This window comes from Lithobates pipiens, unplaced genomic scaffold (genome assembly GCF_037356315.1).
Source record: "Lithobates pipiens isolate NorthernLeopardFrog02 unplaced genomic scaffold, aLitPip1_a1.2 Scaffold_23, whole genome shotgun sequence".
Classification (NCBI taxonomy): domain Eukaryota; kingdom Metazoa; phylum Chordata; class Amphibia; order Anura; family Ranidae; genus Lithobates; species Lithobates pipiens.
In genome coordinates this window covers 198,029,337-198,051,955 of record NW_027507785.1, presented here as the reverse complement: position 1 = coordinate 198,051,955, position 22,619 = coordinate 198,029,337, and the positions used below count along the sequence as shown (strand labels likewise).

The 22,619-nt window shown below is 42.7% G+C and overlaps 1 protein-coding gene across 2 annotated transcripts in view; it reads left to right on the top strand.

The window, feature by feature from the left end:
- Positions 1-22,096, top strand: part of NEK7 (NIMA related kinase 7) — a 227,893-nt gene extending 205,797 nt beyond the window's left edge. For both annotated transcript variants that reach the window (XM_077452743.1, XM_077452742.1), the window contains 2 exons: positions 13,451-13,564; positions 19,724-22,096. In XM_077452743.1, coding sequence (XP_077308869.1) covers positions 13,451-13,564; positions 19,724-19,834 — 225 coding nt within the window. In that variant the 3' untranslated portion in view covers positions 19,835-22,096. The remainder of the gene's footprint in view (positions 1-13,450; positions 13,565-19,723) is intronic.
- The last annotated feature ends 523 nt before the right edge of the window (positions 22,097-22,619 follow it).

Below are 22,619 nucleotides of genomic sequence, written 5' to 3'. Positions count from 1 at the left end.
ACGTTGCACCCAAACAGAATTGACGTCCTTTTTTTCACCACAAATAGAGCTTTCTTTTGGTGGTATTTGATCACCCCTGCGGTTTTTATTTTTTGCTCTATAAACAAAAAAAGTGACAATTTTGAAAAAAAACGCATTATTTTTTACTTTTTGCTATAATAAATATCCCCAAAAATATATAAAAAAAAAATTTTTTTTTCCTCGGTTTAGGCCAATTCATATTCTTCTACATATTTTTGGTTAAAAAAAATTGCAATAAGCGATTATTGGTTTGCACAACATTTATAGCGTTTACAAAGTAGTGGATAGTTTTATGGCCTTTTTTTTTTTTTTTTTTTCTAGTAATGGCGGCGATCAGCGATTTTTATTGTGACTGTGACATGGTGGGCAGATCGGACATTTTTGGGACCATTGTCATTTATACAGCAATCAGTGCTATACAAATGCATGGATTCCTGGGTAAATGACATTGGCAGTGAAGGGGTTAACCAGGGGTGGCATTGTAGGGGTTAAGTGTGTCCTAGGGGCATGTTCCTAACTGGGGGGGGGCTGGGCTGTGTGTTAGTGAACACTGATCGCTGCTCCAATAAAGTCCGCGGGACCCCTGACCAGACTCACGGGGGTCCCGACCAGCACGCGGCGGCGACGGGATGGCAGGGCGGCAAATACAAATGGACGTACCTGTACTCCAATTTGGCTGCCCATGCCATTCTGTTGTCGTGCGCCGGTCGGGAAGTGGTTAAGCTATAGAGGAAAAGCTGCAGTCTGGCGGTGGAGGGACAGAGCAGAGTGATTGCTGGTCAGGTTTGGTGACACAGGCATCCCCCTTTTGTTGACAACATTGTACTGTATAGCTAGGACTAATAGCAGATTTTGTACTGTACTATAGCCTAGCAAGTGTAACATTCTTTTGGTACTGCCTCTACTTTGTACTGTAAGCTACGAGTGACAAAGGGACCAGGGTTAATGGTATACAACAAACTATAAACCCTTCCAAAATAATTTCTTCCTCTCCTGAGAGGTAAAAAGAAAAATACGGCCAGTCAGATGAGCTGCCAAGGGTAGAACACTTTTTCATACAAACAGATTTTTTTCTTCTACCATTTAAAAGATTATTGCTATGTCTCTCCATAGTAGGACTAAATATAGCAGATCCCCATCTAGTCCTCTGGGCCCTTTTGTTGAGGTGCAGGAGGCTGGGGATTGGGTAGATCTTCCCAAATATTGTAAGATACTTATTTTTCCTCTTCCGAGGATTCTAACAGGGAGGTGTTTGTCTACTCCCTTACTTAACCCTTTTGTTGCCTGCAGCACAGGCTCTTGAGGTATTTACCTCTAATAAGGTTAATTTGAATCTACCCCACCTGGGATGTTTTTCCTATTCATGAAATGGGGTGTTGCAGCTATTAATGCTGCAATCACCTCAGTGAGCAGAGTCTCACATGTCCAGTGGATAATGCACTGATGTTAAAGGATCCAGCAAGTTAAGGTTGGATTTTCCTTTTAAAGACAAGATGTCTTTTGCAGTTCTGGCTGCAATTGGAGTAGCTCAGTCCATTAACCCTTTAATGTCTGCTCCACTATTTTGGTGGAACACATTTTGAGTCACGCCAATGCATTGGAATATGGACTCCAAGGGGTTAAGGAACAGGTGTGAGATACCTGAAAGTTTTGCCTGATCAGCAGGCCCGGCAAGGGGCTGGTGTATTTGACGCACTGTCTCGCACAGATGCCATGAAGGACTTGATCATTTAAGCCCTATGACTTATACCTGGACTAGTGCATTTTTGCAGAGGTCTGTGGCTGAAATATTGATCAGCCAAAGCACCAGGTGAAAACCCTTAGCCAGTCTGTGTCCCTTCCTGGGGTACGACTATTTAGAGTGGATAAGTACATCCAAAAGGGGTAAAGGTCTTTACCAGTAAAAGGAGGTTCAAACAGTTCTCCTTTAATCATGCAGCCTCTCCTATGCCTTAGTTCCCAGAGGCAGCACCAGGATCTTGGGGGCAGAAAGTCCATAAAGCAGAATGCTAAGGCCTTCTCATGAAGGAGCACCCCCACTCCTTCAGGTGAGGGGAAAGGTCCTGCGATTCTCAGTCTGGCAGGAACAATGTTAAGAGCAGAGGGATTTCTGCGATTTTTCTTCTCTAGGTTACATCTAGAGTTTCAGGAGCCTGGATGGCCCAGTCAGCTTTCGATCTGAGGGTTCGGATCCTGTTTGGGTGCTGCCTTGTGGGGTCCTTGGGGCTGCTTATGCAAGAGTGTCCGTCTCCTCAAAGAATGCTCCTAAGGTTCCAAAGGAAAGAGAAGTCTCTTTCTGGCCTCTGGATCAGCTGTTATCCCAGTCGGTGAAATCAGAGATTCTCTTAGTGGAACAGGGTTTTTTTTGGCGCAAACCTTTTAAGGTCTCCGAACAAAACAGAGAGGTAAGACCCATTCTAGATCTCGAGATCTGAATCAGCACTTGAACATCCGATCCTTTCATAATTTGATCGGCTGTGTCCATCCTGCAAGGAGGGGAGGTGCATATCTCCATGTGCCAAAGTTTCCTGCTTACCAGAAATTTCTGCAGTTTGAAATATAAAATAATTTTTTCAATTGTGGCACTGCCATCCAGCTTAGCCACAGCACTACGAGTGTTCTTAAAGATTCTGGCACCTCCTTTAGCCAGGTTAAGCGCTCAAGGCATAACGGTCCTAGTATACTAAAAGGATCTACTTTTAATAGATCATTCAGTTTCAGGTCTAAAAACAGTCTGATCTCAGCTGTAGATATCTGGAATCTCTAGGCTGGATTCTCAAGGAGGTTACTTGGGGGCTGGTTATAGATGCCATACAAAAGAAGGTATTCTTACCCCAGACATGAATCGGTTCCATTGTAGGACTAATTCAACTTATCAGGATAAAGGAAAATTTCTTCATTTGGCTGCAGGAGATTTTTATGGGAAATGGTGACCTCCTTCAGGGTCTTCCCTTACGCGCAGTTTTATTCAAAGACTGCTTCAAGACACCATCCTGTCGGTCTTTAATAAAGAGGATTCAGGCCTTGTTTTTTTCCAATACGCTTGGCTCCCAACATAGGTCAGAGCCTAAATTGGTGGTTATCCAGAAGGAGGGAAAATCTTTATCCTGCAAGGTGTTAACAGATGCCAGCCTTCTAGGCTGGGGAGCAGCCCTGGAAGAAGATTCTGTCCAGGGGAGATGGTCCAGGTTAGAGGACCTTGCCTATCAACTTTGTTGGAAGTTTCAGGCAGTACATCTGGCCATAGAATCTTGGCGGTCAGATTACGGGACTGTCCTGACAGGATTCAGTCTGATGGAGCCACGGTGGGGGCTTATGCTGATCACCATGGGAGGCACGAGAAGTCGTGCAGCCCAAAAAGAGGTGAATAATGTTTTAGCTTTGGCAGAACACAACATTCCTTGCCTATCGGCAATTTTAATATTTCAGGCGTACTAATTGAGACACCAACAATTATTTCCGGGAGAATGATCTCTTCACCCGGAGATCTTCCTAGCAATGTCAGATGGGGTACTCCGGACATGGACCTATTCGCGTCCAGATTCATTAATAAGGTTGACAACTTTATGACAAACAAGGGGTCCGCTAGCAGGCAGAACTGATGCGTTAGTCTTCCAAGGGGATCAGTTCTCACTGATCTATGCATTTCCTCCAGCTCTGCTACTTCCGTGCCTTCTCCGCAGGATTAAGCAGGAACAGAAGGAGGCGATTCTGGTGGCCCCAGCCGGGTCCCAGAAAATCTTAATTTATTGAGATCATATAGAGGGCAGTAGAAGTCCTTTGGACTCTGGCATTATAGCCAGACCTTCTTGCACAAGGTCCGGTATTTCATCCTACTTTAAGGACAAGGAGTTTAATGGGTTTGACTGTTGAATCCCACTCTATAAAAGATCATGGGTGATCTCCTTCAGTAGTGTCTACTTTGACTAATGCCAGGAAGCAGACTTCCAGAATCACTTACTATAGAATCTGGAAGGCATAGGTTTCTTGGTATGGATCCAGGGGTTGGCACCCCAGGAATTATGTCTTGTAATAGCCATATTTCATCATGCAGGATGAGGTGGTTTGATGTCCTCATCCTGAATTCTTACCTAAAGTGGTAACAGGTTTTTATTTAAACCAAGATATTATTCTTCCTCCTTTCTCCCCAGAAGCCTTAATCTGGGGAAGAGAAAGCACTACAGTCTCTTGATGTAGTAAGAGCGATCAGAATCTATTTAAAGGCGACTGCTCAGGTTCGCAAAACACAGGTTTTGTTTGTACTGCCAGGGGGTCCAAGATATGGACAGGCAGCGTCGAGATCCACTATTTTCTAAATGGATTTGTTATGGTCTTCGGTGCAGACGTTTATCCGATTTTATCAAATCTATATTAAAGATCATGATGATATTGCCTTTGAGCACAGTATACTGCAGGCTGCAATATGAGTCCTCTGGGCTCCTTTTTCCTTGATTCTGTCTCTCCCCCTTCAGTTGCCATTGCTATGGAACATCCCGCATAGTTATTACTATGGCTCTGTGTCCCCTGATGTAAGAAAAGAAAATAGGATTTTTAAAACGGCTTACCTGTAAAATCCTTTTCTTTGATGTACATCAGGGGGACGCAGAAGTCCTTCCCTCCTTCTTATACACTTGTATTGCTTGACTACAAAACTGAGGGCTCCCAGTAATGGGAGGGGTTATATGGGGGAAGTTCACGCCTTAAGGGGCGTGCCAGTGTCCAGCACCTGATACGCCAATATAACCCACATGGTTATTACTATGGCTCTGTGTCCCCTGATGTACATCAAAGAAAGGATTTTACAGGTAAGCTGTTTTAAAAATCCTATATTTTTTTTTTTTCTTCCTCCAACTTCAGCTGTTAATAAGATATTTTGTGATGTCTGTCACTTCTCTAAACTTTTAAGCTTAAATTAAAGTAAATGGCACATTGCTTGTATAAAGTTTTCCAAGCAACCGGCGCTATGTGTAAAGAGGCAGTTGGAACAAAGGAATGTTAACATTTTAATCTCTAGCCACAGGTATAAAAAGGTGTAAGACACTTTATAAATCTCGTTAAGACTTAACTAACACTCAGTTAAAACTGTCATTCTTTACTTAACACCACTACTTTCATGTGTTGTCTGTGTTCCTTTATCTTTTTCTCCAGGGTGTTATAATTATCTACTGTATATAAGGCTTCAGCAAATAGTGCAGGATACAAATGGAGGGTATGTGGCTTTTGTGGTGGTCTTGTTACCAGTAAGCATTTTACAGTTCAGTATGGGGTTCTTCCATATTTGTCTGCCCCCTGACTGTTTATATAGTGAAACCAGTATTGACGTATAATTTGTGCCTACCGATCGGAGTTCAGATTTTGGCTCAGTAGTAATACTATAACAGTTGTTCACCTTTCTAATTTCAGTGTGTCTCCATGCATTCAGTTGCCATTTACATATGTAGGAATGTCAATCTTGGTTCTTGCATGAAGCCACTTAGTAGGTCAAAAAGTGGTGAAAAATAGATCCCATCATGCAGTTGGAGCTTACTTTATTCTGCTGTATGTAAGCTGTTAATAACAATGATGTAGTGGAGGAGCTAATTTGGCTATACTTCACCTGTGAATCACAGGAGTGCATTTTGTTATGCACCCCTGTGACCCAGTTTCAGTGGACTTAAAACAGCCTGAATTTACCCAGATGCCTGGACCAGGAGCTGGCTCAGCCTCTCAGGGAGCCGCTGAGCACTTGAGCAAGCCATTCCTTCCCTTGCACAACCCGGCACTCTAGTGAGCGCTATAGGTGCAGAGAGACAGTCATCGATGGTCACCAGCTCGCTGCAGACTGAAGACTGAGAACTGAGGGCTCAACAGCCTTTGATCACTCGGTTCTCAGGCTTACAGCTGGTGGGGAGGGGGCAACCGATGCAGCATGGGTTGACACCTAGGTGAGTTTTTTTTATTTTTTTTAATTCCGAACTTCACTTTTAAAACTGCTGACTTATATAATGAATAGAATTTGCCCATACTAGGTATTATAATAGGTTTATCTTAGAGATGGTTGTTTTAACTACTTCAGCCTTGGAGGATTTGACTGCTCAATGACCAGGCCATTTTTTGCAATACGGCACTGCGTCGCTTTAACTAACAGTTGACTTCCTTTTTTTCCCTACAAAAAAGAGCTTTGATTGGGGATATTTGATAATCTCAGCGTGTTTTTTTATTTTTTTATTTTTTTTCTCCTATAAATAAAAACAACAATTGTTTTTTTACTTTTTGCTATAATAAATATCATCATTTTTTTTAAGTAAATATTTTCTTCAGTTTAGGCAGATATGCATTCTTCTACATATTTTTGGTAATAAAAATTGCAATAAGCATATATTGGTTGGTGCAAAAGATATAGCGTCTGCAAAATAGGGGAAAGATTTATGGCATTTTTATTTATTTTTACTAGTAATGGAGGTGATCATCTTCTTTTTTTTTTTTTTTTTTTTTTTTTCCCGGTACTGCTACATTATGGCAGAAAGGACACTTTTGACTTTTGACACATTATTGGGACCATTGGCATTTATACAGCGATCAGTGCTATAAAATTGCACTGATTACTGTGTAAATGTTACTGGTAGGGAAAAGGTTAAAGGGGGGGGCAATCAAGGGGTTAACTGTTACCTAGGGAGTGATTCTAAATGTGGGGGGATGGGACTGCCTGGGTGAGGAGACCGATCGCTGTTCATACTTGGTATGAGCAACAGATCGCTGTCCTCACCCTGACAGCATGGAGGTCTTTCTGTTTACAGTGACAGGTTTTATTCTGTCTGTGCTGGGCGATTGTGGGTGACCGGTGGGCATGCACATCAGCTCATAGTGGTCAAAAGGCAAACCGCCTTACAGCTATGTCTGTTTGCCCAGGGGAGCCAACCTGCAACAGTATATTTGCGGCGGCTGGTTGGGAAGGGGTTAAAGGCGAAGTATGGGCAAAGCTTTTTTGGCTGTACTTTTTCCTATGGATCACAGGCTTACCCAGCCCCTCCCACCTCCTCCATAGAGGGAGAGGGAGGAGCAGCTGACTGACCATCATGGTTCTGCTCAGAGCAGTGGGGGAGAACTGAGCAATCAGCAGTGTTTGGTTGCTCAGCTATCACTACAGAGCTGGCAGAGGATAGAAGCAGCATCAGATCGATGTTACTCTGATGCACAGGCCTCTGTCAAAATGCACATTACTTCCATGAATACATGACTCTTCCTCCTGCCTCCCTGCAACTTAGTGCTTCATTCTTGAGCTCTGCCACATGGCACTGGGAGGGTGTCCATAGTATTGTGCAAGTTTGGATTTTTAAGCAAGTCTAAATGTATACAGGACTTCAGATGATAGGGAAGACCAGTATAAGGTGCTTATGGTTCCTTCAGTAAATCAGAGCTGTTACTTCGCCTTGTATGGGCAGAGTTCCAGTTCACACAAAGGCTTCATTGATGATTCTAGATGTCAGCACTGAAATATTGCTGCGCCCAGTGGAAGCATTTGTTTCATAAATACTTACCATGGAAGTGTTTGCCTTCCCGTTGTCTGTACAATGTGTGTGGAGGGGAGAGGTTACCTGTTTTTCAGGTCAGATCTGCTTTTTTCAGGAGGTATTGCAAACAAAGTGTATCAGAATGTATTTTTTTATTAGGCCACTTTCACACTGAGATGCTTTCCAGGCGTTTTAGTGCAAAAAATTGCAAAGCTCCGATAAGATACCTTTTTCTGTCACTCTAGTGTGAAAGCCCGAGTGCTTTCACACTGGAGCGGTGCGCTTGCAAGAAGTTAGAAAAAGTCCTGCAAGCAGCATCATTGTATAAACCGCTCCTGCACCGCCACTGCTTTTTTAAATGAATGGCGCTTTACCGCCAACACCCCCACCACACCAGTGTGAAAGTAGCCTTACTGTTTAACACAATTTGTAAACTGAATTGGTAGTTTTTATCATTCAGAATCTCACATTTGTCTGAGGTTCTTGTATATTGATTTTCTGTGTTGCCTGACATCAACCACCTGAACTCCCGAAGATTTACATTCTCTCCCCCCCTTCATGAAATGGCAATTTTTTTGTGATACAGCACTGCGTTACTTTAACGGACAGTTGTTCGGTCATGCAATGCTGTACCCAAATACAATGAGTTTTTTTTGTTTTTTCCCCACATATAGGAGCTTTATTTTGGTGGTGTTTGATCACCACTGTGTTTTTTATTGTTTTACACTATAAACGAAAAACACAATTTAAAAAAAAAAAAATCTTCAGAAGTTCAGACCAATATATATTTTGCTATGTTTTTTTGGTAAAAAAAAAAAAATATCAATAAGCATATATTGGTTTACATGAACATTTAGCGTCTTTACACTAAGGTATATATTTATAGATTTTAAATTTTTTCCTTTTATACTAGTAATGGGGGGACTGAGATTGCGGTTGACAATCATACACTTTTGACATTGCGGGAACCAGTGACATTAATACAGTGATCGGTGTTACAAATATGCATGGTCACTGTACTAATGACACTGTCTGGGAATGAGTTTAAACATCTGGGGTGATCAAAGGGTTAACTTTGTGCCCAGGCAGTGTTTGTGTACTGTATTTACTGTTTTTATTAGGGGAAGAGATCAATTCTAGTTCCTGCTTTGCAGGAACACAGGCATCACCCCCCCCCCCCCCCGCCTCCTGTACATAGGGAGGAGATCGGCAGGTCCTAGAGGGTGTTGAGTACCCAACACCCACGGATCTGCTTCTGTTGTGAAGAATCGCAGCAGAAGTGACCCGTCGCCATCATGCGCCCATCTGCTGGAGAGCGGGTCGGATCGCCGGCAAAAAACATACTGATTTATTCTGATTTTTTTTCTTTACAGGGCTGGATAGGTTAGTGTTAGAATGTTGGTGTCTAATAGATGCAAGTATTTTAGTTTTAGCATGGACTTCCACTTTAAGTCCACTGCTGCCTGCAGCTACTCTCTTAAGAAAAAAGTTAGCGGACAAAAATACCAGTCATTAGATGTACTGTATATCCTTCCAGATGGTCCAGATTATATCCACTTCTGCTCTGTGAGGCATTGATAGGCTACTCGGACAGATGTGATCAGCCTGTGCAACTGCATCACAGAGAGGCCCCACAGAAGAATTAAAGTGAGTGGATGGGAAATATATATCTAAGTGGTGTGACTTTTTTTTTTTTTGTTTTAATCAGTGCAGCAGTTGGAGCAGTAGATCTAAGGACATCATTTGGCTTGGCTTTCGTGTTATTAATTTTTCTGTGCCATTACTTCACTACTTTAATTTCTCTCGTGTTCATTGACAGACACAGCCCCTTTTCATTCTTGAGTTTATAGCATCTCCTATGCAATCCTAGCTGGGTGCATTGGTGTTTGGGGTTGGGTATCTATTTTCCCCTAGTCCCTTCAGCTATGTTGTGGGGTCTAGCTGTGGAGACTGTGTGCTGTGTGCCTTTGTAGCCCACCTTGCTGCTGGGGTAGCATTGCTGTCGGTGTGCTTAAGCTTCCCCCTTTTCGGGATAGACTTTTGGCACTATGCCTTCTGTGAGTGGTGATTTGGGGGCGAAGCCTGTGGCAGGCTGCTGAGGCCACCATTCTGACTTTGGGCTTCCACCCTTTTGTCTCTCTGTCCCGATGCTGCACTCTGTTCCCTGGACCTGCGGGAGCTAGGTGCCATGCAGGTCAGACTGTTCGACTATGTGTGATCTTATTGGTCCTGCAGGTCTGCTGTCGGTAGTACCCGGAATGTAGCCAGGTTGGCAGCTGCAAAACTGCTAGTGTCTGCAGCTACGGGGGCAGCACAGGAGGTGGACTGGGACTTGCCCAGTCCCAGTTGCCACGCGTCTGCTGATGGGGCCCTGCGACCGACCCGGTGACTACATACCCCCTTCCCCCTATTGCTTTTGATTTACAGACCGATTTGGGGTGGGCAGATGTCATCTGTTGCATCACTTCTGGCCCTCAGCTGATCTTGCTCAACTGCGCATCCTCTGATCAGGACGGCATTGTTAACCCCCCCCCCCCCCTTTACTCTTGTGTCCCTGTGGATTCGGCTGCTGAGCATACTTAGGCATTGGTATCCTCACACATTACCCCTGTGCAGCAGACTTGGATTGAAGGTACTGGGGCTGCCAAAGTGGTGAATGTCCTCTTCAGCGCACCCTAGCCGGCACATTCTGCCAAGGTTTTTTTCCTACCCTGCTTAATTCAATAGATTTGTAGCAAATAATCACTGGGTGGACTGGGCTCCTACACCCAGGACACTGGGTAAAGGACAGTTTTCCCAGATCTCACATGGAATTTGTGGACCACTGGTGCAGTGTGATTCATCCATGAATGTGACTCTTGCTTTCCAAGCTCTGTTTTTGCAGTAGTGCTTTTCCACATTCTGTGGTTTCAGTGTTAGGCTGCAGACTAGACATCTGGGTGAACCCTGGCCGACTTCCATTTCAAGGCAAGCAGCTCTTGGGTGCCACCCTGGATAGCATTTTCAAGAGCCTTATGGCTGGCGATGCACCTGTCTTCTGTGCACCAGGAAGGGAAGGAGCCACACCTGGCAGGGCCCTTTCTCTTCTGCAGACATGCAGCTTTTTTGTTCCCCGGGTTCATCAAGCTTGCTTGGCCCATGGACAATCCCTCGGCAGAAAGGTTTGCTCCCAAACGACTCCATGGTAGAGAGTTGCTTCCTTTGTTTTGCAGCCTTTGGAACCCTTATGCTTTTGACAGCGGTTCATGAACTGGTCCTGCCAGACTACGAACTAGATTTTATGTAGATCCTCCAGACAAGTTCCTTTCCTTTTTTGTGGCTCTCCCTTCCTCATTTTGTAGGCTTTTTATTACAATGCAGAATCTGCCCCTTCAAGGACTGGCCAGGAACTAGAGAGGTTTTGGGAGTTTTACTGGTTTATGGTTCTGAAGGAAGTGGGAGCCCTCCTTTCCTCGACCACGGGCCTGAATTGCTTTTGTGAGGGTTCAGAATTTCATAAGGCCAGGTTTACATATTGGCGACCGCGGGGTCCAGTGTGTTTCTGTTCACCGGTTCAGGTGCGATTCAGGTCCGCATTTTTGCCTGAATTCACACAGGAACTGCTCCACGGTCGCCCCTGACATTTCTGAACCGCCTCCATTGAGAGCTGATCACACTTGCATGATATGCAAATCGCACATATGTGAATCCGCACTAATGGTTTTATGCGTTCAGTAGTGGCCTCCCTTCATCAGGGAAATGTATAGCCTCCATAGAATTTCAGAAAGTGTACCTGAACACTCTCCTCTGTGCCAGGAAGTTGGGCCTAAACATTACAAGTTTGTGGCCTCCCCATTGGTCTTGCCTCTACTCGTTGGCTATTTATCAAGATGCTGGTTCGATTACTGGCATTCCTCAGACAATAGAGGATTGCTGTGATTGGCCAGATAACTTCAAGCTGTGAAGTGTTTTCTGGTGATTATTAAGGATGCCAACCTGTTTGGTTGGATAGTAGTCCTTGGGCCAAGATTAGCTCAAGGCTGCTGGAGGAGGCCCAACGAACGATCCTTGTCCTGGAGCTTCGGGTGATTAGACTGTGGTTAGAACAGTAGACAGACCTTCCTCGGGATGCCCAGTTAGGTTTTGTTTAAACAATGTCTAATGGCCTATGCCAATCTTGGGGGCGGCATGGGGAGTGTGGCAGCAGCACTAAAAGCTTTCAGTATCCATCAGTGGGCAGAGCTTCTTGTGCTTGCTCTCCTCACTGTGTACGTTCTAAGCATGGGAAACTGGCAGACAGATTCGTCGGGTGCTGGATCAGGGAGAATGGTCTCCAGTGTTTCATCTGTCTACAGTGAGGTACACCAGATATGGATCGCCTAGAGTCCTTTTTCAACTGGAAAGTTCACGATTTGTGGCAAGAGTGAGGGATCATCTGACTGATGCAACGGACATAGGTGGACAGACCTTCCTCGGGATGCCCAGTTAGGTTTTGTTTAAACAATGTCTAATGGCCTATGCCAATCTTGGGGGCGGCATGGGGAGTGTGGCAGCAGCACTAAAAGCTTTCAGTATCCATCAGTGGGCAGAGCTTCTTGTGCTTGCTCTCCTCACTGTGTACGTTCTAAGCATGGGAAACTGGCAGACAGATTCGTCGGGTGCTGGATCAGGGAGAATGGTCTCCAGTGTTTCATCTGTCTACAGTGAGGTACACCAGATATGGATCGCCTAGAGTCCTTTTTCAACTGGAAAGTTCACGATTTGTGGCAAGAGTGAGGGATCATCTGACTGATGCAACGGACATAGGTGGAGCCCCCATCTAATTTCTGCATCTTTTTTCCCTTAACATCTCCCTGATCTGCTGCGCAGGCTATAGGCTGAAGGAATTCCAGTCCATCAGGTGGCCCTGCATTGGTCTCGTTGACCCCGATACCACAACATGTTGCAGCTGGTAGCAGGAGCTCTTTGGTAGTTGCTTCTAAGGCAAGATCTTGTGTCCCCCGCAGATATGGTGGTGGTCCTTCCTTCCAAATGTGGTATCCGATCTTCATCTGAATAAGGGCATTGTCCTACCTTCACTGTGTCCATGTTCTTTGCACCCTACGGGGATTGCGCTGCACTCCTTGGACTTTGGATCTAGTCTGGGAGGTTCGTGTATGCGTGTCCACTTCATCTTCCTTCCAGAGGTCAGATTCCCTTTTTTGTGATTATGGACGGGCCATGAATAGGCCTGGTGGCCTCCTCCGCCACCTTTTATCAATTGCCCCAACAGACAATGGTTCAGGTTTATGCCATTAAGGGTTTGGCTTCTCTCTTCCCTATTACAACTCTCTCTACCAGGGTGAGTAGTGCCTTTTGGGCATTCTGACATCAGGCATCAGATGTCTCATGTTTGCAAGATGGCTACCTGGTCGTCTGCATACCTTTCCCAAATTTTCACAAGGTTATCGTTTTTTCATCTTTGGATGCTTGTGCCTGCTGGGTTTGCAGACAGTTGTTTGAGGTCCCTTTGAACATACAAAAAAATAGTATTTTTTGTTACCACAAAATGCCTTTCTCTGAGTTCATTGATGGACACAGCTTCACTCCTCCTTTTTGGGCTTTTTTTTTCTTGTAATGCTTTGTGACCAACTGGCTTGCCTATAGCAGAGAGGGGGTTTATACCAGCTAGGACTGCCCATAAATGGTACTGTTTTTTTTTATTTTTTTATTTTTCACCCTATTGTTCTACTCCTGTAGGTGGCGCTATTAACCCTATGGTCAAGAATGAAGAGACATTGTGTCTGTTAAGGAACTCCGAGAATAATTTTTTATTTTTTTGTTACTGTAAAATACCTTTTTTTTTTTTTTTATTTATTTTTTTCTGTTACTTATCCTGCCAGTATTATATTACCCAACATGCTAGAAAAAAAATTGTTTGACATTTAACATTACCTGAATCAGAATGTTTTTAATTTCAGATGGCAGCACTACAAAGTCCATTTTATGGAGACAAGATGAACCTGTACTCTTTGTGTAAGAAGATAGAGCAGTGTGACTATCCGCCTTTACCGTCTGATCATTATTCTGAGGAGGTATGATGTTTTTTTATAGTGCCATTTATCAGAGATCAATTTGTGATTACATTCCAGTGGTTGAAATGGGATTTTTACCCGTGATTCATCTTCCGGTGAAATTTTGAATCATTGGACAGTATTCATTTTTGGAAGTTTTGTTCAGGCGCTGTTTTTTTTTTTTTTTTTTTTTTTTTATTTTTTTTTTTACAATACACTTTTAATGAACACCTTATAGCGAGCCTTTGAGAATAGAATTATGAGTACAAATATTGCTGACTCGTTTGTGTACAGGCTCAGGGGCTGTCATGCCACACATGAAATATAAAATGATGACTTTTGTTGTGGAAAATCAATTTTTCTCCACATGACACAATGTGGGGAAGCCTGTGTTAGAATGACAGCCTAGGAACATGCGCTTTTAAAAACAAGTCAACAGTGGCAATTTCCATAATGCTGTCATCAGAGCTTCACTCATAAACCCTTCAAAATATTTATAGACCTTTCTTTCCCCCACCGTCTTTCAGGACAGCCACTATGAGAGACCTTGGCTTCTCCCCTCCTTAAAAATCACTGCGCCAGCCCATAAAATTCAACTTCCCCCTGTCGGGCCTCAGTCTGTTATTTGTGTTTCCTCTTGGCCTGTCAGTCAGGGAGGCTGTGGCTATTGAATTCTCTAGGGGAGGCCGGGGGGGCCTCCAGAGATGGCGGTAGGTTACATACCTGACTGCAAGAAAGTCACCACCCCATCTACTCAGAGTGCGGGTAGAAGATCCAGCGGGCCGCTATCGCATTCACAGGGATGCAGCAGGGAGACAGATCCGTTCTCAGGGATGTTACCTATGTGTGAAGGGGGGAGCAGAAGATCCATTGTCCGTCTGGTATAAAAATCCCAAACTGGACGCTTCTTCTGGGTCTCCAGACACACGGATCTGGCCTTTTGAAGATATGGGAGCTCTAGCAGATACTAATGGACAAAAGAAAGGGTTTGAAGCACAAGGGGACCCCTAAGCCAAAAGGGGAAAAGAAAGCTTGGAGGCAGAGGGGGTGCAATTTTTCGCCCTCCTGAACAGCCCCAAAAAAGCTAATGACATGCCAACAACGGGCCTTTCTCTCACAGTGGGAGGCAGTCTCCTCCAGTCAATTTATCCTGGGGATTGTAAGACGGGGGTACCCCCTGGAATTTACAAAACTATCCCCATGAAGGCTCTTGGTCACTCAACTTCCCAGGTGTTTGGAGAAGGCCGAGGCCCTATTGGGGGCAATAAAAGGAAGGTGGGGGGGTTTTGCTCTCACGTTTTTGTAGTACAGAAATCCTCAGGAAAGTACAGACTGATCCTGAACCTAAAACCCCTGAACCAGTCTGTATCCTATAAGAGTTTCCCTATGGAATCAATCTTTACGGTTAGAGCTTTACTACCCCAAAATTGTAGAAGGAAAAACAATGCATCTATAATTTAAGGCGCTTCCATTTGGCCTATCCTCATCGCCCCAGGTTTTCTCGAAGGTTATGGCAGAGGCCATGGCTTTTCTACAGCTCAAAGGGGTTGCAGTAATTGACTGCCTGGACAACCTACTCCTCTTCGCAGCATCCCTAGGACAGTTGACCAGAAACCTGGAACTGACAAAGGGGGTCTGCTAACCTTAACCATCCCAACTGTTCAGTGGACAGAGCTACTATTTTCATCCCCCTTCAATCCTTTGTCTTAAAAATGAGACCATTGTCAAGAGTCTTTAGACATCCTAGTGAGTATTCCACCTCAGGTAAAAAGGTCCCTCTGCTGGTGGAGTAAAATGATGAACCTGTCGCAAGGTTGTCTGTGGGTCAACCCGGTCTCCAAGGTGGTGATCACCGACGCAAGCAGGGAAGGCTGGGCCGTGCACCTAGGAATCCTACTGGCACAGGGCACCTGGAGAGGCAAGGCGCTCAAAAGGTCGTCCGATTGTAAGAAACTGAAAACTGTTGGGTTGGCACTCAGATCCTTCAGGAAGGAATTACAAGGTCACCACATTCAAGTATGCTCAGACAACTCCTTGTTGGTCGTAATATATAAACAAGCAAGGCGGCTCGAGGAGTGAAATTCTGTTAGCCCTGGCGACAGTGCTTCTGAGCTGGGCCGAGACCAATGCATTGTCCCTATTGTCGGCTTATCTAAAAGGGCAAAAGAATGTGGTGGAGGACTTTCTCAGCAGAAAGCAGGTGAGAGAGGGTGATTGTGTCCTCAACCAGGAGGTCTTCGATCCCATATCCAAAAGATGGTGACTCCTGGTGGTTGACCTTTTTGCGACAAAGGACAACACAAAAAAACCCTGTTTCTTTTCCTTGAAGTGGGAAGACACACTAGGGGTGGATGCTCTAACTCAGAGCTGTCATTTCACAAAATGCTATGGCTTACCACCACCAGTCCTGCTGCCGGCAGTGCTGAGAAAATTTCAGGCGGAGAACACCTCTCTGATCCTGGTGGCACCACACAAAAGGTCCTGGTTCTCGGTCCTGAAACAATTAGCCGTAGAGCCCCATGATTCCTACCAGTCCGGGAGGACCTTCTTTCCCAGGGTTCACTCCTTTGTCCCCAGGTGCATCGATGGAACCTCACTGCCTGGCTAGTGAGGAGGGGTTGCTAAAATCCAAGGGGTTTTCAAAGAGGCTAGTGTCCACTCTGCTCAATAGCAGAAAGTAGACGTGCCTGATATACAGAAAGGTCTGTAAACTCTTTAATGACTCGTATACAGGAAGCTCCTTCGGGGTACAGAGCCCCATAGCAGTCCTGGAATTTTTGCAGTGCGGGATGGACAAGGGGTTAGCCATTAGCACCTTAAAGAGCCAGGTATCGGCACTTAGGGCATTTTTGAAAAAACCTCTGGCCTCCAATCTTCGGGTCGTAAGATTTTTCAAAGCACTGGGGAGGCAGAGGCCAGTTCAGGGCCCACCCTTCCCCAGGTAGGACCTATCTTTGGTCTTACAGACCCTAAGGGAACCCCCCTTTGAACCTTTAGAGGAATGTTCACTTTAAAATCTTACCTTTTTTAAGACAATATTTTTGGTAGCAGTCAGGAGGGTCAGTAAAATAGAAGCTTTATCAGTTGGACCCCATTTTTGTGGCGTTTTCCTGGGCCGCCATTCTTACCTATAGCGGCTTTGAGGTTTCATAGAAGCCAAGAGATTTGCCCACTTTCTGCCCTGATCCCTCAGGGGAAAGGGAACTTAAATTTCATACATTAGATGTAAGGAGATGTATCCTGCAGTACTTGGAACTGACGAAAGCAGTAAGGAAGACAGATTCCTTGTGGTTTATTTATTTATTTTTTCCAATGGCAAGAAAGGGGTATAAAGCCTCCAAACACACTATTGCTAGGTGGCTTAAGCTGACCACTAGCCAGGCCTATACGTTAGCCAGAAAGGAAGTTCCTTTTGGTATAAAAGCACACTCTACTAGAGCTATGGCAATGTCTCAAGCGGAAAGGGCTGGAGCGACGCCGGAGCAAATTTGCAAAGCAACAATGTGGTCCAGTTTTGCCACCTTTTTTGTAAAGCATTACAGGGTGGATCTGGTGTCTGCAAATGAGCAGGTCTTTGGGCGAAAGGTTTTGCAAGCTGTAGTCTCACCCTAAGTGCTACCCTAAGTGTAAGTGCTAGTCTATCCTCTCATAGTGGTTGTCCTTAAAGACGGTGGGGGAAAATTTAAGTTACGCTTATCTGTAACATCTTTTTCAGTAGTCTTTCAGGACAGCACTAGTTACCCACCCAAATTTATGGGGGGGGGGGTCTTGAAGACCTCAACACAGGCACGATAGTAATATGTGATGGTGTGTTATTGGTTCTTGTGTCTCCCCAGCTGGCCGGCAGTGCTCTTGGAAAAAACTGAGGTCCGGCAGGGGAAAGTTGAGTTTTCTGGCCTTGTGCAGTGTTTACTAAGGAGGGGAGGAGCTAAGGTCTCTTAGTGGCTGTCGTTGGAGACTACTGGAAAAGTTGTAACTGTAAGCGTAACTTTAATTTTTATACTCTTCGGGGCTGTTTTGATAAAGATTGAGAGAAGGTGACCTAAATCTGCACCTGATTTACTACAGTTTTAAGTGTTCATTTGTGTATCCCAGATATTTGTCATGTGCAAGATATTTGAGGAAAAGGAAAATGGAGCCGTGCCTCACTGCATGTGCATTTCACTATACCTGACTTCCAAGCTCTGGCTTTTTTCCTTGTTTGCATTACAGAATTGTTGCATTTGCTGAATGTTTACTTATTTTAACTAAAATATTCTTTGCTTAATAATTATCCAATATTAATACTTAAAGGGTTGGTTCACCTTTTCAATAAAAATGAAAAGGTGAACTAGTGCCGTATACCTTCAAACTAATCATCTGGGGCCATGGCGGAGTGTCGACTATGTTTGCCCTTTCTGCCCTCATCCATTCACAGAAGCTGTACTATAGCTTTGATGAATGGAGGACAGGCGGATGAATGAAAGGTCTGCAGATTTAGTATGGAGTGTGTATTACATAATGCACATCTTAGGTGATTAAAATTAAGCTGATAGGAAAAAAGGTGGTTTACTTGCATTCATTCACACACTTCCCCATATTTGTTGTGCAGACATATACAGAGCTGTGTGAGTCGATGGAGCCCTTTACATTTGCCCACACCTGGAGGATTACACACTCAAATTAATTTGTCTGCCACAGACATAACCACATACTAGAACCTATTTTGGTTAGACGCAAGTTAGTACAATGTTTGAACTATAGTACAAAACCCACACAAACATGCAAATCCCATGCAGATAGCATATATAGGGGGAATTTAACCTAGAGCCTTGCTACAACACTGTGATGCCATTTAGCAATCTTTGTATCTTATGCTTATACCAAAGCTGTAAACTTTTTGTACACTTTCCCTGTTACTATGCAATACAGACAAAGCTATGGGAGGAAAATTCTAAATTAATTAGTCATCAGGGAAGTTTGAAATGTGTGGTGTCAGGTTTCCATGTTCCAATTGTGATAAATTTCCAAATTGTTTTCACATATTTGTTACTTATGGTATGTATCTTTAAATGAGATATGAGACGAGCATGAAATAAAATTCCTATGCAGTGTATTAACAGTACTTATACACGTTTACTAATATCTGGACTGGCAGATTAATTGTTTTGGTTATGTTTTCTGTATGAAGACACATTCATATTACCCGATGATTGATAGTGGTCTCAGTAAGAAAGCCATGTGTGCAGTGCTTGCTCCATTCTTTCTATATACAGTAATACACAATAATAGTATGAGTGTCAGGGGCAGCCTTTTGTTCTGCCACTCATACTGTCTCCTCCTTCCCTTTCCCCTCTTCTCACTCTCCCCCTCTCGCTCTTCCAGTGTGCACATGAATATTTCACATATCTGCATCCTCATCGCCTATTCTCCTTGACTAATTTTCAGACTGTCCGCATTTGCATTTCACATGGTAGCTTATTAGGAAGGTACAGGGATGCTCCAGGATGGCAGTTGCCATGACGACCTGCTGGAGGATTATAATGAGGGTACCACTCAGCGGAGCGGATGTGCCGATCCTGCCTGCAGGGCTGCGATTCTGCAGCGAAGTGTGAATCCGGAGTCACAGCCCAGGGGCATGAATCAAAAAAAAACTATGCCCCACAGAGGATCTCCCAGTTAGAGAGACAGATACATTTTTGTAACATTTCCAGTTTCTACTTAAAAGCTCCAACCTGAAACGCATTACCTTAAGTTAACTCCTTCACTACTAATGCATAAATGATTTAGCTTTTCATAGAAAAGGTAGTGGTGGCCGGAGCAGCACAAGATGACTTGCTGTCAAAAATTTACTTTTCTAAAAGATAACCAAGTAAAACCTTTGTTGCATGTTCTGTGCTATATCCTGTCAGTTTTCATTTATTTTAAATACTGGAATGTTAGATTTATGCACACACAAGTTTAGCCATTGATACAAATTTATATAAATGTTCTAGACCTGTTTTCCATAGCAGCCAATCCTATTATATCATGAAAAGAAACCATAATTGGCATTCTTTCTTTATGGATAACAGCTCCACTATTGCTCCAGTTTTCATTAATCACCTTGTTATAACTTATACCTCAGTGTTTGATTATGACTATTATACATTTTATGGGACTATGCAGCTAACCAATTCTCTCTTGTTTCTCTTCATAAAGTTACGTATGCTGGTGAATAATTGTATAAATCCGGACCCTGAGAAGAGACCAGATGTTACCTATGTGTATGAGATTGCAAAGCGTATGCACGCCCTGACCGCCAGCAGCTAAATTACAATTCTTATCAGAACACTCGGACCCATCGTCCTCCATTTTCAAGATTTTTCAGGCCATACGTACTGTTGAAGGAGGGCAAAGTTTTAGAACTTCATAGTTGCTTAAAGGGTTTTTGGAGCATTCCAACCCTTTTACCAACAAGTTCTAGGATGGTAGGCAGAGTTTTTTCAAATGTTAAGCTTTGGGAAATTTTCAAATAAAGGCACCTTTTTTTTAATTTTTTATTTGCACTGTAGGAAGTTGCCCTCATTCTGCAGCCAGGTTAAGGCCATGTCAACAGCATTTTTACTATAGACTATAATTGAGCACCTTAAATGCTTACAATGCCTGATGCGTCTCTTGTGCTCTTTTTAGCTATAGTTTAAAAAAGGAAATGCCTACGTTATCAGCCGCAAATTGTTCTGGTTAATCTAATATGTGCCTTCCTAAGTTTCACAGGACATGGTTATAAAACGTTAAAGAAAGGTACAATGTCTTTTTCATGTAAATATGGTCAGTCTTTGGCACATCACACAAAATAAGATTGGCGTGCTAATTTGGGGGTTGTTCAATACCATCTTTAACTCTAGTCCTACCAGGCTGCTTATTTGCTTTTTTTGATAATGAAAGAAAAGCATTGTGCCTTTTAAATATTTAAACTGTAGTGCATGGTAATGCTTTGTTTTGCCTTTTTTCTCAAATATATTTAGTTTTTATTTATAAAATTACTTTTTATGATGTATTCCACAGCAACAGTAAACTATTTTGCAAAGTCCGGTTTCTGTGACATGAATTTTATTATGTACAAACAAAATGCTATATGTTGTGCATCTCTTACATGAGATAATCACCCTGCTGACAAGTCCTGGCCTCCGCTTCTGTGTACTGGCTACCTATTTCACTTTCTGAACTGTTAACTGCTTCTATTTTAATTAATAACTCATAGGACCAAAACCAACAATTGGCTGGAATATTTTACCAGTAAATTATGTATTCATTTGTTTGGCCAGTAAAATAGTTTCTTTGATAAATATTGGGAGCTCTAATACATTATAGTTCACACTCTTATTTTGCTATGCAGTTGTAGCACTGGTTCTTTAATAAGGCCACATGCAGTTTATTCAGATATTTTATTTTTGATAGGTTTTATGCTGGAATACCCAAGGGGGTTAAAATCATATATGCCTTTTTTTCACACAGTGCCTTTTAAAGTTGTATTACTGTTTTGAAACTTTTAACCAAAAGCCTATTGCCCTGGAAGTTATATATTTTTAAAAAAAAATGATGCCCTTTTCATTGTTGGTATACATAATGGAATTTTATTAATCAGAGGTAACCAAAGAGGTGTTTATAGTCTGACTAAATCACTGAAATAATGACTAAAGACAATTTGCTGCTGACACTTGTTGAATATTTATTTTTCAACAATCTATAATTAAATATAGTTAATCCATATTTTTAAAATCCATACTTTTTATGTACAGTCTAACCTTGCAGTACTGTTTTTTTTTGTTTGTTTTTTTTTTTTGTTTTTAATTTGTCAGTGCTGCGTATTGGCTGTCCTCGACATTCGATGACCTCAACTTGCTCATATATTGAGCTGTTTTGATCACGGTATACTGTGACTAAAATAGTGTAGTCTCCCTTCAACCTTCATGAAAAACAAGACCGTATGGCCATATACAATTAATATTTCCTTTTCATGTTCTAATATTTGTAGGGGACACACCATTCATCTTTGCTTTCATGTCAAATTCTGTGGAAAAATGTAAAACCAATAACTGCTGTATTTAAATATTTTCCGTCTTGGTTCTAAATTCATACTGCTTGTTCTTCATACTTTAGCATTAAACAGCCTTGACTGTGTATAGTCTTATAGACTTTTCTATTTTACTTTACCCAGCCCCTTGTGTTTTCTGTTTTCTTGTGAAGGAATATCTCTAACACCTTTAACCATTTCACTTCTAGAGAGTCTGTAGCATTTCTGAGCCCCAGACTGGCAATGAAGTGATGGATACTAGTATGTACATACAGTAATAATGTCACTATTCACCTTACATATTTATTTGAACTAAATTGTTATTGCATTCAATGCTTCCTTTGTACAATGAATATCCAGCTATTATAACTGTGCATAGTACGGTCTTATGTTTGGACTTTTCATTGAATCATACTGTAAACATTTTCTAACCTGTATCCAGTAAAATGCAGCAAGTGTTACATAGCCTGCTGTACTATTTTGCATTATATAAATAAACAATGAATTTCCTAGGTAAATGTTTGTGGTTGTACGAGTTTGTGACTATAGAATGTGTATGACTGACTCAGAAAAAGTTATTGGATACAAAATGTATTAGGACTATACTCGAGCAGCCGCTAAGAATATTTGGTCAATCATTCACTTTGGTTTCTCCAGCTAACCTTGCAAGGAAGTTTTAGAAGACTTGCCTATGGATACTGGATCCAGTATTTTAGGAAACCAACATTGCTTATGCCACATTAAAATCATATATTAAAGACCAATACAATGAGTTTGATTTACTAAAGGCATATTTACTGTGCAGTTGCTCTTGATCTTAGGAGACACACTCTGCTGATTATTAATCATCCAATTATGTGCAAGCAAAAATGCTGTTTTTTATTTTCCTTGCATGTGATTGAGTATTCTTTGCAAAGTGAGGCTTTACCTCATTTACCAAGCTCTGGAGCAAGTGCACAGTATATTTTGCTTTAGTAAATCAACCGCATTGTATTCTTGCTCTCAGAGAGTAGTGTAGGCACATAGTGTCTCAGACTTTTA